Source organism: Glycine soja, chromosome 3 (assembly GCF_004193775.1).
Source record: "Glycine soja cultivar W05 chromosome 3, ASM419377v2, whole genome shotgun sequence".
Classification (NCBI taxonomy): Eukaryota; Viridiplantae; Streptophyta; class Magnoliopsida; order Fabales; family Fabaceae; genus Glycine; species Glycine soja.
This window is the reverse complement of record NC_041004.1, coordinates 18,133,079-18,150,914: the sequence shown is the minus strand read 5'-3', so window position 1 is coordinate 18,150,914 and position 17,836 is coordinate 18,133,079. Positions and strand designations below refer to the sequence as shown.

Sequence of the window (17,836 nt, the reverse complement as noted above, 5' to 3'; positions counted from 1 at the left end):
AACCTTCCATCTAAGAGAGAACCCAACCGCGAGCCTCCCTGCACCAGCCGCGTCCCTCCCGCAACCCGCCGCACCCAGCCGCGTCCCTCCCGCACCCCGCACGCGCACGCAGCCGCGACGACCTCCGGCAGCGACGCACCGGCACGAACAGTGGCGAGACCTCCGGCAGCGACGCACCTGTCACGAACGGTGGCCTGCAGCGAGAAGTTCACGCGGTGAAGACGAAGTTGTCGCGTAGAAGAAGAAGACGTAGGTTTTCTTAGTTTTATTTTTGTTGTTTGACACCCCCTGTTTTCGGTCTGCAGCTTTTTTTTTTCCTTTTGCTATTTGACACCCCTTTTTACTTTTAACAGTCCCATTTTTTTTTCGTATTTGACACCACAATTTTTTTTTCTGTTCAGTCCTCTTTTAAATGGCTGAACCATCATCCGATGCTGCTACTGCAAGTGCAACAAGGAAAAATAAGGCAGACCCAGGCTGGAAATATTATCATTCACTAGTGGAAGGAGATACAAACACCATTGTTTGTAATTTCTGTGGAAAAATCACAAAGGGAGGAATAACCCGAGCCAAACAACACCTGATTGGGAAGTCGGGCAACGTTGCTGCTTGCAAGAAAACTCCCCCAAATGTAGTCGAAGTGTTGAAGGAATATATGGCTACCAAAAAAAATGGGACCACTTACAGTACTTCTGGCAGTGGTAATATGGCAAATGTAAGAGATTTTGAATTTGGTGAACCAATTGGATGTGATGGAAGTGAAGATAAGTTTGCGGACTCTTGTAATGCTGCTACAAGTGCAAAGACAAAGTGTGGGACTAAAAAAGGACCAATGGAAAAATTTTGTAAGAATCCAGAAAATGCAATCAATCGGAGAAAAATGGAGATGCTGAGGCAAATGAACATAAGAGAGTCAATGGATAAGAATGAAGTATTGAAGGTGCATCAACATATTGCTCGCTTTTGGTACCAAGCAGGTTTGTCATTCAACCTCATTAAATTGAAAATCTTTGAGAACATGGTTGCAGCCATTGGTCAATATGGGCCACATTTGCCCATTCCTAGCTATCATGACATCAGAGTTCCACTCTTGAAGAAGGAAGTTGAATATACTGAAAATTTGATGAAAGGCCATAGGGAGCAATGGGTCAAGTATGGTTGTACTATTATGTCTGATGCATGGACTGATCGGAAACAAAGATGCATCATTAATTTTTTGATTAACTCTCAAGCTGGTACCATGTTTTTGAAGTCTGTTGATGGCTCTGATTTTGTAAAGACAGGTGAAAAACTTTTTGAGTTGCTTGATGCCATTGTGGAGGAAGTTGGAGAAGAGAATGTTGTTCAAGTTGTAACCGATAATGGGAGCAACTATGTTTTAGCGGGTAAGTTGTTGGAGGAGAAAAGGAAACATATTTATTGGACTCCTTGTGCAGCTCATTGTATTGATTTGATGCTTGAAGATATTGGGAAGCTTCCCTTGATAAGGAAGATAATTAGAAGGGCAATTAATCTAGTTGGGTTTATCTATGCCCATTCTAGTACCTTAAGTTTGTTAAGAAATTTTACAAACAAGAGGGAATTGGTGAGACATGCTATTACTAGATTTGCCACTTCTTATCTAACCTTGGAAAGGCTTCACAAAGAGAAAGCCAATATTAGAAAGATGTTTACTTCTGATGAATGAACCTTGAACAAGCTATCTAAGGAGCCTAAGGGAAAAGAAGCTGCAAAGGTAGTGCTCATGCCTTCTTTTTGGAATAGTGTGGTTTACACTCTTAAAGTCATGGCTCCACTTGTGAAAGTGCTTCGTCTTGTGGATGGTGAAAGGAAACCAGCCATGGGCTATATTTATGAAGCAATGGACAAGGCAAAAGAAACAATTATCAAGTCTTTCAACAACAATGGAAGCAAGTACAAAGATGTGTTTGCAATCATTGATAAAAGATGGAATTGTCAGCTTCATAGGCCATTGCATGCAGCTGCCCACTTCTTAAATCCAGAGTTCTTTTATAACAACACTGACTTGGAGTTTGATTTTGAAGTCACCAATGGTTTGTTTGAGTGCATTAGGAAGTTGATTCCACAATTTGATGTGCAACAGAAAATTCTAACCGAGTTACATCTTTACAAGATTGGTGCTGACCACTTTGATTCCGACTTTACAATGGCTCAAATGAAAACCCATTCTCCTAGTAAGAAACTTTTATCATACTATTTTTTTTATGTATTAGTGTTATAATTCAAAATTCTAAGTTATGCTCTTGGTTGGTAATTGGTATTGCAGCATATTGGTGGCGAATGTTTGGGTCACAAACTCCAAATTTGCAAAAGCTAGCTATTAAAATTTTGAGTTTGACTTGCAGTGCTTCAGGATGTGAAAGAAATTGGAGTGTGTTAGAGCAAGTAATTGTGACAAAACTCTAACTATACTTTTTAATTTTATTTAATTTTGATGATCAAGTTTTATTTGGAGTATATTTGAGATTGAAATCAACATTTATTTGTTATGTTGTAGATTCATTCCAAAAAAAGAAATAGGGTTGAGCACAAGAGGTTGCATGATTTGGTGTTTGTCAAATACAACCAACAATTGAAGCAAAGATATAATGCAAGAGATGAAATTGATCCAATTTCTCTTAATGATATTGATGTATGCAATGAATGGCTCGTGGGAGAGATGGATCAAGATGGTGATAATGATGCTGGAAATGATTTGGTATTTGAAGATGATGATGCTCTAAATTAGGCAACTGTGTATCAGGCTTCGGGGGTTGGAGAGTGTAGGATGTATACTAGGCGGAAAAAGCAAAAAACAAGTGTTGCTGCTGCCCAAACTTCTAAAAAACAGGCAATGGTTGTTGGATCTTCATCGAGGAAGCAAAAAGCAGTCCAAGAAAATGATGAAGATCTAGATGTTGAGGAGAATATTGATGTTGAATCTGAAGAAGAAGAAATCATGGTCAATTTTGAGGCGTCTGATGGGAAAGAGGGAGAGGGAGATGCTCCATTACCATATGATAACAACGAAGATGATTATGTTGGGATTGGAGAAGATGATTAGAGCCTCAACCTTCACTTTGCACTTTGCATTATGTTTTTATCATTTTCTTATTTTGAAATTTGAACTCTTTAATGAGTTTATTTGGTGTTGGTACTTGATTATTGTATGAACTCATGAAACTTTTTTAGTTTATTTGAATGCAATCCTTTGTTTTTTTCAATTTCAATGAGTTTATATATATGTTTTTTTTTTGTCCGCCATGACATCCGCCATTTTTCGCTACGCCATCCGCCATATTTTTATGACGGATTTTTGACTTTCCGCCATGAACCGCCATCCGCCATTAACAACATTGCTAAGTAAGGACAACTACTTGGGCTTTTTCTTCCAATGTCTTATAGGGTTTAGGGTTTAGGGAGTAGCCTAAGTAAGTTCATACATATCCAATATTTAGTGCATACTATGATATAGTAGTGGTGGTTGCAGTAGATGTGGTGGTAGCGGCGACAATGATAGTGGTGAATCATAAAATGTAGCACTATTAACAATTGCTTAGGATTGTTACATTTTTTGCTATTTTCCTATTATGCTTACTATCAGAAGATAAGTTTCTGATAATATAATATTTGATAGAAGAGCATCTGCTCTTAAATAGAATACAAAATAATCTTAAAAAGGAAACTACTGATTAATTATCATCATTGTACCCACTATCAATCCCTGTAATTATCGGTCTATGACTCCTATTCATAAATACAAAATATTTCAGGTAATCAAATCTTCTAATTATGGGATTTTAATCCTATCTATAAAAGGAAATAACTCTCATCATTGTACCCACTATCAATCTCTAATTATCGGTCAATGACTCCTATTATAAATTCAAAATATTCAGGTAATCAAATCTCCTAATTATGGGATTTTAATCCTATCAATATAAAAGGAAATAATATATTCAGAATCCTGTCAATAATAGGGAATAATATATATGAAGGGATTCTAACACTTACAACTCTCTTTTATTCAACATATAAAAAATAAAATAAAATGATTTTACATGACAAAGACAAAGTAAAAGTTGAAAACCAAAAAACTTTCAGCAGACATCATAAAATTTCCCGGTAACATAAGTTACATATACCTGAACTCTTATTCTTTCAATACCAGTGTGTTAAATGACATGGAATGCCTTGTTTTAGAAATTGTATTATGACCAACTACCACATGTTTTTAAGTTAAATTAAAGTATGGTACATCTATTAATCCCAAGAGATTCAAAAAGTCTTCTGCCAGAAGGCCAAAAGAGTGAGAACCAACCCGTTCGTTGTGCCTCAGGTGGAGCTTCATGTGAGTCCTCTGAATTTGTTCCATCAGAGTCCCCATGTACTTCATCGTCCTTCTGGCTTTCACTTGTGATCTGATCTCCATCTACATCAGCTTTAGCTTCTGAAATCTCTCCCGGCTTCTTGTCAAATAGCCCTTTAAATTGTTTCCTAGCTTTCTTCTCAACATCCTGCAAATGAATTGATATAAATAAGAATAAAGTCTTAATGTTTCCTTCGGTTATGTCTCAAATCGAGCATATAACCAAATAACTGATTTCAAACCCACCTGTTCCTTCTGCTTCAGTTTTTGAAGAGCTGCAGTTGCATCTGATTCAGTTGACTTGTCGACTTTCATCATCTAAGATAGCATTGAAGTGATTTTAGAAATGGATAACAATACAGCTTTAGATGCTAAGAAAGTTATGCATGAAGATTTTTACCACTTTGAAATCAGCCCTCGCTTCTTCAAAATCTCCAGCAGCCATGTAGGCCATTCCACGACGATAAAGACCCTTGACATGTGCAGGATTTGCTTCCAAAACCTGCATGATTCATTGAAGAAACCACGACAAAGGGCAAAATCAACGTATAGAACACAAAATCAAATGCCAGAAACCAGATTTAAGACAAGAAAAGGAAAAGAGCCCACGGTTGAAAATCAGATTCAAATATATTTTATATCTGATTTAGAGGAACAAAATCTCCTCCAATTATGTTTATTTATTGTAATAAGCTTATATAAATCAAATTCCGTGGCGTCATTCAAACACACAGATTCAGCAGCTCTATGCCTCATTTCTCGCTTTCAACATGGTATCTAGAGCCTGAGAGCTGTCAGAGCCCCATTGTTCGATGCCTCACCCCCCAACTTACCAATGGCCTTCCAGCAACTGCCTTGGTTGTCTTTTTTGCCCTTTTCTTATCATGGCTTCCCAGAACCTCGGCACAACTACTTTAGTTGCACAAATTGGTAATTCATTTGCTTGAATATTATTTCCATGTCCTTCCTTGGCTCACGGGTCCATGACTCTAGTGCTTCTAACCACATCTAGTAATAGATCCCTATACTTTTCCCTTTCTACATCTGGTTATTTACCTAGTATTACTTCCGCCAATAGTTCCCAAACTCAGTCCCATGGGATTGACCCAATGATGCATAAAGGACAGAGTCTACGGTCAAGGAAAGGAGGGAAGGGGTGATCTAAAAACCCTTAGGGACGGGATTGAGAACCAATGGCAGAACTAATACTCGGTAAATATCCAAATGTAGAAAGGGAAAAGAAAAGAGATCTCTAACAAGAGATGTGAACATATGCGCCAAGTCAAGAACCCATGGACCAAGGGAAGGAGACAAAGATATGCAAGCAAATGAATTACCGGTGTGTGCAACTGAAGCAATGGTGTCAGGGTTCAGGAAAGCCATTATCAGAAAAGTAGCAAAAAAACAGCAACAAGGCAGTTGTCAAAATGTCGGGCAACAGGTGACGGGCAGCAGGCCTCTCAGTTTCTAGATACCATGTTAAAAGAGAGAAAGGGGAGGCATAGAGCTGCTAAATCACTGTCTTTGAATGACAACAAGGAAGGTTAGCTTTAAGATTGACCAGGAAGGGACCTAGTCTCGGATGATGCAAAAGTTGATCTGCGGACACCATTGCCATACATCCAACAGAATTGATTTGGGCAACAATGACAACAAGGTTTGCTCTTGTACAAAAAGAAGAGAATAGAATTTGATTATAGGTGGAAAATGTGTGTATGTGCGCGTGAAACCAACTAGACCAGTACTCCAGTATGGTAGTGAGAACTGAGAAATACAAAGCACAGGTTTCCCTCTAGCTTATTAGAGTTGAAGAAATTAAACAGCAGATTTCTGACACAACTGTATTCTTCATGTCATTTACCTTCTCCCTTTTTACTCCTTTTCTACCCATTTAGCATTGCTTGTTTTCTGAAGAAAATCAAATCCTTATACAAGAAGGAATTTTACTCCAAAAGAAGTTAGCTTATGTTGATTCTAGCAACTTACTGACAAATGAAAACATTTACTCCTTTTAAGTTTTAGCCCTTACAAAATATCTGATTGTGGAAATAGCAATAAATTTTAGAAAAGTAGAAAGCCATGGTGGTTGACCCATTAATTACAAATGAGGCTCCCTTGGACAGGATGCAGCTTAGTAACTCAGGCAGACTAACAACAAATTAATGCATCATACCACCTCACCCTCATCCTAAAAATGATACAGTTAGAACTTTGCTACATAATGTTTGTTATAAACAAAATCCATGACTTTGTTTTACCATCAAAATGTCTACTTCCAACTCCAAAGTAACAAAATCAACTATTGCTATTCTGTTTATTCCAAGGAAATAAAATTATAGATAAATGATAGTTGAGATGAGCAAGCATACCTTATTGCAAGTCTCAATGGACTTTTTGCATTCTCCCAATTTTAGATGGCATGCAGCAACATTCAGGTGCAGCAAATTCTTCAATAATGAGAGTGAAAGAGAGAGAGAAAGATTTAGTCTAAATTTAAATCAACCTAACAAGCTTAAGTTAGGTATATATGTTTCCTTTCTTTAAAATACTGGGAAAGAGACAAAAGTTCACTCACGCGTGTGTCAGCAAAAACTTTTCCTTCTTCGTCATCTTGTGGATTAACATGATTAAATTCTCGAAGCACCTATTATCAACTACCACATAATGTTAGCTAGTTCAATGTAATAGTTAGACATTCAGAGCAACAATAAAAAATCCAATTATCATGAAATATACCATAGATATCCAATAGATGATACAAATCCAATCCTTTTAACAAAGTCAGAGACTCCAACAGAAACAAAATAAACAGAATTTAATAATACTCAAATCGTAGAACTGCAAATTCATTGGCAAGTATGAATATAGATAGCAGAAGCAAAACACCCAAATAGAAGAGAACTATTTTGTGGTTAGCTGATATCATTTTTCTCAATTACAACTATAGGTCTTGACCTGAGGAACTTGGGAAGGGAGTAGCAAGGATTCAAATTCTGCTGGGCATCAACTCTCCCAGCCTAACAAGACCAAGGTGAGTTCCATTACACCATTATCAAGACGAAGACCAATTCAATGATTATGGTTGGAGATCCCACATCGGCTAGTGATATGACTCAATTAAAGTATATAAGTGGGGGACATCCCTCACCTTACAAGCTGATTTTTAAGGGTTGAGTTAGGCCCAAACCCCAATTCTATGAATTATAATGTTTAGGTACATAGTTTCTACCAGGATGTATTACAGCACAGCACATACAGCTACTCCATCCAAAACTTCTGACTCGTGAGTAAATTTTCTATGAGAAAAATGTTAACTTAATTTCTAAAGAGCACAAAATTCAACTTAGTACATAAGAGAAAGATGAACCTTTTCATACTTTGCCTTGGCAAGTTCATATTTTCCTTCTTTGAACAGCCTGTTACCCTGAGAGAATAACAGCATGAAACATTAAAGTTCCTTTCATTTTCATTCAAAACCAAAAGTATACCCATCATGATGTTTAATACCTTCATAAGTGATTACAGCACAAGTATGGAAACAAAATAATGAGCATTAACCAAATAAGCCACAGTGAAGCCAGAATTATAAATCTATACAACAGGGCAAGATATGAAAGAAAACTGAGGGCACTTTAAGGAAATAATCATCTACTATCTATATTTCAGAAATAACAATCTTAACAAAACAACAAAAATTGAGACTTACAATGATCTTTCTTTGTATTATTATTCACTTTTTTTCATGATTATTTCAGTATAAATGAAAATGATTTCTTCGTGTTATGCATCCATAGCAAAGAGAGTAGTAATCACGGATCCATAAATATTAAAAACAGCCTTCCTAGCTTAAAGGTTTCCCCACTAATTCTTTTTTTAAAATTTTCTACTTAACACTGTTTCAAACTCATGTTTAACAGAAGTGCCCAATGTAGGATGATATATTGTCAAAAAAAATACAACTAAATTACAACAATGACAACAAAAATATAAAATAAATCAAGAAAACCTAATACATAAGAAAAGATGTCATTCCCACCTAGTTCTCAAATAGCTCCGAATAAATTCAGTGTAACTGTAGTTAACTTAGCTATATCTATTTTTCTGGTATTTAACTGAGTAACTCCTATCTCGCAAGCATAGCTGAGACTAGACCTTGGGGCCAATGGTGGTGTTTAAGTAAAACCCTCCCCAGGGACACTACAGGTAACTTTTGCTAGGGATCACAGTTTATTTCCACTATGACCAACCACTATTGGGTAGCTTCATTGTCTGTTAAAACAATATTATATCTTTATTTTTTTATTAAAAAAAAGAAAAAAGAAAAACCTCCATTTAAATATTCAAAAATAATCACTAAAAAAAGGAGCAAAGAAATAAGATAACTGCTTCATTGCTTAATCAGAAAATACGTGCTTCAAACAATTGAACACTGTTTCAACAGGAGTAGGATATTGGTTTCATGCCCCATACTGCAACAACCACTATTGGGTAACTTAAATCTTATATGTTTATTATTTGAAGGGAAAAAAACTCCACTTAACTCCAAAATAATCACCTAAAGAAAGGGGTTATGAAATAAGAAAATTCCTTCATTGCTTGATCAGAAAATACATTTAAAACAACTGAGAAATTAATTTCAACAAGAGTAACATATTGGTTCCTTGCCCCAGACTGTGTGCTCAAAACACACATAAAGCATGTGCACAAACATGTTCCGCATTTGTGTCAAGTACCATCAGGACACCAGTAATAGCAAGCCGAGGACCAGATATAGAAAATTGAGCAGGTTCAATTGCATACCGTATTTCTGATGTTTTCAGCTTCATTCATTATACTTTTAAAGTCCAATCCAGTCCAGTCCTGCAACAAGGAGTAAAGTACATAATGCATTAGGCATAGTTATAAGGATATGGTACAATACATGTAAAATAGAAACCAAAAGCAAATAAGGGTTACAAAATGGTGTAAGCTAATTATATATTTGAAGTATTAAACCCAGCATGTATGATTTATCTTATGCTGTTTCATATAATTATCATAGTTCAGCCAGGGCCCAAAATCATAAACAATAAACTTGAAATCTGTCTCATTCAAGAATATTTAAGGAATGCTAATTGCTAATAAAACCGTAACAAAAGAAAAACAAAAACAATTTAGAGAATATATACATAACTTCATCAGCATTGTCATCTCTGACACACTTATTTTTGCTGTTGGAACACTTCACCAATACACATTCACTACCATGTAGCATCACAGATCTTATAATTGCTAAATGCATATTTGCAGCTACTATAAAAATAACATGAATTTAATTTAACAATTCGTTAAAGTACCTTTGGCGTTTCAAAACCTAGAAGCTCAATTTCCCACTGAATATGAGCACCCTCAGGGACATTTAATGGCCTAGTCATAAAAGGAGGAAGTATGGCAATAAAGCATAGGAATAGAACAGAATGACAATGGATCTTCAGATAGAAACCATATTCAATTGGCAATTGCCCGCACTAAAATGCTTCAAAAAACCTAAATTATTGGTTAAACACACAGTAAAAGGTGTACTTTCGTCAGCAACCTCGGAAACTTATCATAAGCATAGTCAGGAGGGCATGTGACAAGAGCTATCTCTCCAGGAAGCATCAAACGAACACTCATTTCAAATCCCTCTGGTACCTAAAACAGAAAGAAAATGAGATTACAGAACAATAACCAATGCAAATGTTGATGAATTTGGATTAATAGCATTGATGACAAAGTGCATACATTCTAGATAAACAATTACACATCAGGAATATCCAAACTACAAAATCTATAACAAAAAAAAAAAAAAGAAACAATATAACTTGAGTTTATTTAGGCAAAAGCGGGAAACTCACAAGCCCTTCTCCAGAACAGAACTCCAATGGCTGACCATCATTGTCTACCCTTGTATCATAGAATACCCTCTTTTCTTCATTGAGAACAGTACCCTTGTAATGAACGCGAAGCAGACTGTCATGAAGGGGACAATCCATTGGAAAATCACCTGTTAGATACAAACAAAAAACTATATCATAACAAGACTTTGAATAGAAATAAACAACTGGCACTTAAATGTGAGTGCAAGTATAAAATTATTTTTAAAAGAAATTCTCCTAACATACCACCTTAACAAAAGAACAATAATAAAAATTGTGAAAAACAAAATATTGTAAGTTGGTAGGCAAATTGACCACACAGGGTTTCATTTACAAACTATTTTCCAATAAGGGTCCGTTTTCAAACATATTGCGCGGGAGGTCTGTTTTGGTAAGCATTTCGCCAGCACGATTAGCGAATCCGTCCACGTGGCATGTCGCCAGTCAGCTTGGCGAAACAGGGAGTGCATTTCGCCAGCGAGCTTGGTGAAACAGGGACAGCTTTGACGTGAAACATGCACAGCTTTCACGACATTGGGGATATCGAAAAATGCAGCAGCTTTCACGTGACCATCATGTGCATGTTTCGTTGGTGGTGTTAGCAAAACACATGCTGGTACATGCAGGCTACGTTCAGAAGCGTGTTGTAGGGATGTAGCCTTTTCAGAAGGTTTTCAGAGCGCCACGTTGAAGGTGGGAGGGAAATTAATCCGACTCCACCTCTCCCCCTTTATATAACACCCTTCCTCCTTCTCCCCCCTTTATATAACACACTGCCTTCAAAAAAAAATTATTTTTTCTGTCTTATTGCGCAGGTGGTTGTGGCGAAACGCTTCAATCAATCTAGGTTATATATCTTTCGTCCAATTCAATTTTTATACTATTGTTACCGAAATAATTGTATAAAAACATATGGTCAATAATTTTGGTAACAATAATATAAAAATTGAACTGAACGAAAGATATATTACCTAGATTGAAGCATTTTGCCACCACCACCCGCGCAATAAGACAGAAAAAATAGAAAAATTTTGAAGGCAGTGTGGTATGCAAAAGGGGGGAGAAGGGGGAAGGGTGTTATATAAAGGGGGAGAGGTGGAGCCGGATTAATTTCCCTCCCACCTTCAACGTGGCGCTCTAAAAACCTTCTGAAAAGGCTACATCCCTACAGCATGCTTCTGAATGTAGCCTGCATGTACCAACATGTGTTTCGCTAACACCACCAGCGAAACATGCACAGGATGGTCACGTGAAAGCTGCTGCATGTTTCACTATCCCCAATGGCGTGAAAGCTGTGCATGTTTCACGTCAAAGCTGTCCCCGTTTCGCCAAGCTCGCTGGTGAAATGCACTCCCTGTTTCGCCAAGCTGACTGGCGACATGCACTCCCTATTTCGCCAAGCTGACTGGCGACATGACACGTGGACGGATTCACTGATCGTGCTGGTGAAATGCTTACCAAAATAGACCCCCCGCGCAATATGTTTCAAAACGGACCCTTATTGGGAAATAGTTTGTAAATGAAACCCAGTGTGATCAATTTGCCACTACTGAACTCGTATAATTAAAAAATCTTTAATATAAACTGAAGCATATTCTCCACTATTATTTTCCATATCTTTTATATTTTATTTTTTTCCTTGGCTAAAGAGAAGATGAAGCCTTGTATAATCTAGGCACTCCTCGTAAAATTGGGACCAGTAAATAACTCTAGAGTCTCAATCCACACCTTTCCCATCACGAATTCGGCGTTTTATTAGGCGCCCATCTCCAAGCATGTCTCTCACCTGTTGATATATTACTAGGATGAAATTTCATATGCTCAACATCTTGGTCAGAGAAAAGTTACAAAAGCATATGTTTCAGACACCGCTAGTAATAATACGAAAGATAAAATCCAGGTCTCTCAATACACTTACGAAGATCAGCAATTACAATGCATACAAATTTATATACACCATGAACCACAACAGAATCTTCATGTATAAAATGTTGGGCGTAACATTAATGTTGTAACACAGCTGACTATTCATAATGCTAGCAAAGTTTCATAAAAGGGAAGTATACGACAAATACTTCTTAACACAGGGATAAGTAAAACAAATATTGGAAAGAAAATAGAAAAACAATAAGGAAAGAAAATAGAAAAACAAGTCTGTAAGAGTTAATCAGCCAAGCCTGACCTCTAGGCACTGAAAAACATTATGAGGTACTCCTATATGACTGTCTAGCATGAAAACATAATTACAAGCCCCAATACTAAAATATTTTAGTGTTTAACATATACAACCATGCAATATACAGGTTAAAAATCAGTTATGGGTACTAGAGATAGAAGAAAGTTAAATCAGTAAATGCCTCAGCAACTTCAATAAAGTAGATAATCAGAGGAGAATGCTGAGAAAAGTTTATTCTTCAGCATATTATATAAATTTATATTATACCTTACCACACATACATGATACATTACACAACAAACAAGTTCAATAATAAACCATGATTTTTAGTTTAGTGAGGAAGGTGTTGCTGACCTGAATAAAGTGAACCAGCTCCACTTCAAAATGGACTTCATCGTAACCTTCTATTACAGGCATCAGAGGAGACTCAGTCAAATACTGACTGGTGACATATATAACAGCCTTCTCTTCCCGAACCATTGTTCCTATCGCCATTTCAAGGCCTTTAGGTACCTGATTTGCATTAAGAGGAGGGTAACAGCCAATGCGAATAGCATAAATAAGTATTAACTTATTAACATTAAAGCATATTTTCAGATATTGCCAGCACAATAATATCAGGGAGCTGCATGGCTTGCTGGAATCAGGTAATCAGGAAATAAAAAACATGGCCATATCAGATCATAGCCAAAATATTTGGCATATTAACAGAAACCAACTCGGTATAAGTTACCATGATATCATTATCATAAATAATAAACAAACAAGGCAAGAAGGGATTTAAATACCTCTGATTTTCCAAAAGTAAAGAAGTATGGTTCTCCTTCCATATGTGACATTATCAATTTCCCAGTAACTGTCTTTGCTGAAATCCTGGTAACAACCAAATGAAATATCATCAGAAACTTCCATCAACCCATTATACAGATTACAGCCTGACATAAGAAGAGATGAACAATAGGAAAAAGGGAACCAAGATTTGTTTTACAAAGCCTTCACTTCATAAGGTTCTCTTGGAGATTCCCAGCCCTGCCCTTCACATTCTACCTACACTTGAGAGTTAACTTTAGAAACATAATGTAATTGAGACTATTGAATAACAATGACTGACTGATGATAGTGACCATTTTTAAATAAAATTAAATTTATGATGAGGACAAAACCAACAAAAAAAAATCGAACTAAAAACAAAATTTGCATATTTGCAGCGCTAAAAACATGTAGAAACCTAATAACAAATGCATTCATGCTTCCTCCTAATACATGAAGCAATGTTCTAAATTGAGGGTTTGCAAATGCAACACAACCACAATAACGGCTGCATTCACCCACAATTTTGGTAATCCCAACCCAATTACAACTGCAATTTAAAAGCATGATATGAAATCTAAAATTTCCAAATAAGGGAGCAAATTCAAATTTTCCATATCAGCAATGTATTCAACAATTGTGTCAGACACAACACAGCTCTGTTTCCTTTTCCTTTTGGGTTTGACATCCATACTTCCCATGCCATCCATCCAAGATGATAGAACATGCAAAATAAATTTATAAAACTACGCAGCAATATATTCTAGATATTTATACCTTTTTCACAACTCCCAAATCATCAGTAACAACCTGCAAATGTACACAAAAAAAGCAAGAAATGAGGATTACGCAGCAGAGATCAATAACAAGGAATAGTAATTCAAAAAAAAAATCCACATTAAATGAGAAAACCAGTACTGCAGTAATGGGAAACACAACAATATTGAGGAATATCAAAATAAGGATGAACAAACACTGGTAAAACAAAACCCTTAAGTGTTGAAAAAGATAAACTAATGAAAAGAATTTTTAAATTTTGGTACATGAAAAGGATGTCTTTTTAATCATTTAAAAGAACCCCCAATTAATAATGGGAAGCTAACAAATGCACAAGTGTAGATAGAAACCAAAATAATCATCAGGATAACAAAGACACAGGACATAAACATTAGAATAAAAAACAAATCTCAATGTTCACATCCTTGCCTTGGCTTTGAAAAATTCTATCAGCTCAATTTCAAAATGAAGTTCATCATCCTTAGGAAAACCATCAGGAGCAGAAACAGGACAATCATCCTCACCATAATGCAACTGAGGCTTCATCTTGAACTGCAATACATAATAGAATCTAGTTAATAAAAAAATAATTCAGTATAATCAGATAATTCCTTTTCAATTCCCAATAAAAATTTATTAAAGAAAAAATCACAAACAAAGAATAAGAAAACAGCCTAATAGAAAGCAAAGAATTGAGGGGGCGGGAAAGAAAATGAAGCCAGCTCAGAATTGTCCTCATATCCAACTAAGGATCCACCAAAGTAATACCCCTAAAGAAAACATTTGAAGATCCCATCATGCATTAGAATTTGACTTTCATTATTCCCCTGAGTGTTGATTACTCAAACCATTAATATGCTTTTGAAAACAATAATGCATTTCAAAGACGATACCTCATATCCATAAGAAAAACCACAGATTGGAGCAGCCAAAACCAAAGCAAGGAAACAAGAACCTAATGCTCAAGAAAATCAACATATTACATTAAAACAGAAGTATCAGGTACCAATCAATTTTCCTCCTCTTTCATTATAATAGTAGAAGTCATAGATGATGATGATACTCATAACAACAGATTTATTGTTAGTTTAGCACAGTATATGTAATATTCAGTTAACTACACAAATGAAACAAAATTGTCTCTGTATTGCACCATGCATTAAATTAAGGTTTTAAGTTTAAAATCATAATAAATCAAGATTAATGAGAAGCTCCAGTATAATATAGATTAAACATGAGACAAATATAACTCAAGCTTTTAGTGTGCAGCAAAAAGGGTAGCAAAAAGGGTATATCAGAAAGACAATAATATTCAATGATTAGTATGTTACCATTGCCACTTCGCCTTTCAACATTGATGGAATTCCTTCTAGCAATCCCAATAACATCTTGCTTTTGCCCAAAACATGTCTTATTGGGATGCCCTTGCCTGTTGCAGTGACATATAAGGTCATCAACCCAACAACTATGTCAATTACAGAAGACAATAATTTGGCATTAAGTATACTATCTTTACTTAAAGCCTAATTACAAAATCTGAAGTTCCAACTTCCAATATTTTCTACAGTGGGGTGTTTCACTATGACATTTGTAAGTCAAGTCATGTATTTGTAATCCCTAGGAGTTGACAGCAGGTTCTAACAACAAGTGCTCCACCCATTTGTTTCAATTCTTAACAAAAATAAAACAACCAGTAACCAGGACAAACATATGTTTTTATTAATAAAATAAAATGCAAGACAAAACCAACATAAATGACTATCATCTAGATAATCAAAACAAACCAAAAAGGTCCCTAGCACCTTAAATCACCTCACCTCCATAATCTGATCTGGTAGATTCCACAAGTACTCCATCCAAAGTCCGAATTGTGCAGTGATAGATAATCTGAGACACATTACATAACAAATTCCTTTATAAACATCAACCAACTAAAGAAAACACAACAACCATTGGTTCCCTTACCAAAGCATTTCTAGCTTGCCTAAATACATCATAAAAATGCACATCCACAACCCAGGAAGAACAGAAATAACCTGGTCACCATCAGAAGGTCCAGCATCACCCCCACCAGGCCTCATCAAAGCTTTCATTAAACTCCCAGGCACAATTTTCTTCTTCCTTCATTTTCACAAAGAAACAACATTTAGAACACAACCACAACAACCTAAACCAAATCACGAAAAATAATCAAAATAATAATGCTAAAAAAATCTACCTCTTCTCATCCTCTGAAGGTGGCTTCTTCTTTGGTGTAAATTCCTGTACAGCATCTTCATTTGCAGCCATAGCCACTGAATTCCCGAACAGGGTTTCAGCCACCAAAACCTATAAAACTGTAAACTTCAATCAATTAGGCCCAAAATCCAGTCTTTGGTATTTGGCAAACCCAAATTTCCAAAAGGGTACTCTAATTATGCTGAATTGTTGACAAAATCTTTCAGTATTAGGAGAAATATAGAAATTCAGATTATTTTTTTTCCTATGTTCTTTATTTTGGGTGAAGCTCAGAGTTCAGAAGGTTTTGTATTTACTGAAGAAGAGTTTAGTTAGTTGGGAAGTTGGTGAGAAAAACAAAAGCAAGTGTAAGTTTGCTGTAGTTATTGGACTATTCTAGAATGCCAAAACATGCATTTAAATTTAGAAAGGGTAACGAAAGAAGAAGAAGTGAGGTTCGTTGCTAACCTGATTTGAAGCAGTCTTTGACTAATCTTTGGGAAGAAGAGGCGGATTTTATTATACACCCTGTTACGTATGATGATGTAGGGCCAAGACTAAGGTGGGAGAGGCAGAGCACCATGGGAAAGGATAATTTAAACCGTCAGATCCTTTCAATTTGTTATCTGACGGAGAGAGAAGGGCAGGGGAAGAAGACGTGGGGTGAGAAGACTGAATATGTTTTCCATCCTATAAAATTTTGAAAAATATTAATTTTCGTATATTGAATTTTTTTATTAATTTAGTTTCTCTAAAACTAAAATATATTTTTATTGATCATTGTAATTTTGTTAAATAATAATATGCTTACACTTTTGAAATTTGAATATAAATGAATTAAATAATTTGTGATGATTAAAAATTTTCAAAATAAAATAAATATTTTTTTACTAAAAACTCACAAAAATTATAATTTTAGTCACTTTTTGAATTTTTTTCTAATTTCTGATAAGATGAAGGGAAAAGATGAAGCAACACCAAGTTCTACTTAGGACAATAGGGAGAATTAATTACTTAAGGAAATCAAGTTATCATTAAATCTAATAAAAATATGTTTTATAGTTAGAATGACCAAATTAATATGAAAAATTTTATAATAATCTAATTAATATTTGTCAAATTTTTTAAAGAGTTCAAACATATTTTATCAAAAAATCATTTTTATATTTTAGCCAACTAAAAACAAAAAAAAAAAATTAAAAACATATCAAAAAGCGCTAAACTCAATGGTATTTAAACCTTTTATTTTTTTTATGGTGAGAGACTTGTTTAGCTTGCCCTTGCCCACCTTACTACGCTTGACACTTGTTATGTATGTTGCATTAGTGCACATAGTTATTTTTATTTCACTAAAATATAATTTTGCTCTCATTTTATTTTTTTATTAAGATCTTTAAATTTTAAAAAAAATCCTCAAAAAATGAAAATTTCCACTTTTAATTCTTTGAAGTTTTTTTATTTTTGTTAGTCTAAATTGATCTTTTTATCTTTTCTATTAACAATGTTAATTTTAATTAATATGACAAATACTGGTGTAACATTTCTTGTAATTTGTTGTTTGTGGTTAAATTAATCAAGTTATTGTAATAA

At 35.3% G+C, this 17,836-nt stretch overlaps 1 protein-coding gene and 1 pseudogene across 2 annotated transcripts; one reads left to right on the top strand and one right to left on the bottom strand.

The window, feature by feature from the left end:
* The first annotated feature begins 412 nt into the window (after positions 1-412).
* LOC114405003 lies at positions 413-1,687 on the top strand. Its single transcript, XM_028367706.1, has one exon. It carries the CDS (start codon positions 413-415, stop codon positions 1,685-1,687), a length of 1,275 nt encoding a protein of 424 aa, XP_028223507.1.
* Positions 1,688-3,993: 2,306 nt separating this feature from the next.
* On the bottom strand, positions 3,994-16,848 carry LOC114406235 (annotated as a pseudogene). Its single transcript, XR_003665393.1, has 21 exons — positions 16,715-16,848; positions 16,248-16,357; positions 16,066-16,150; positions 15,847-15,916; positions 15,361-15,458; positions 14,459-14,581; positions 14,030-14,062; positions 13,431-13,489; positions 13,231-13,315; positions 12,797-12,955; positions 11,995-12,052; positions 10,246-10,394; positions 9,945-10,042; positions 9,706-9,775; positions 9,170-9,229; positions 7,737-7,793; positions 6,945-7,013; positions 6,739-6,816; positions 4,770-4,871; positions 4,616-4,687; positions 3,994-4,517 (listed from the first exon to the last, which is right to left on the bottom strand). The product of XR_003665393.1 is annotated as a peptidyl-prolyl cis-trans isomerase PASTICCINO1-like (transcript).
* Positions 16,849-17,836: the final 988 nt, after the last annotated feature.

What these genes read in the sequence shown, in the direction of transcription:
- LOC114405003 (XM_028367706.1), top strand. Translation starts at nt 413, where the DNA reads ATGGCTGAACCATCATCCGATGCTGCTACTGCAAGTGCAACAAGGAAA.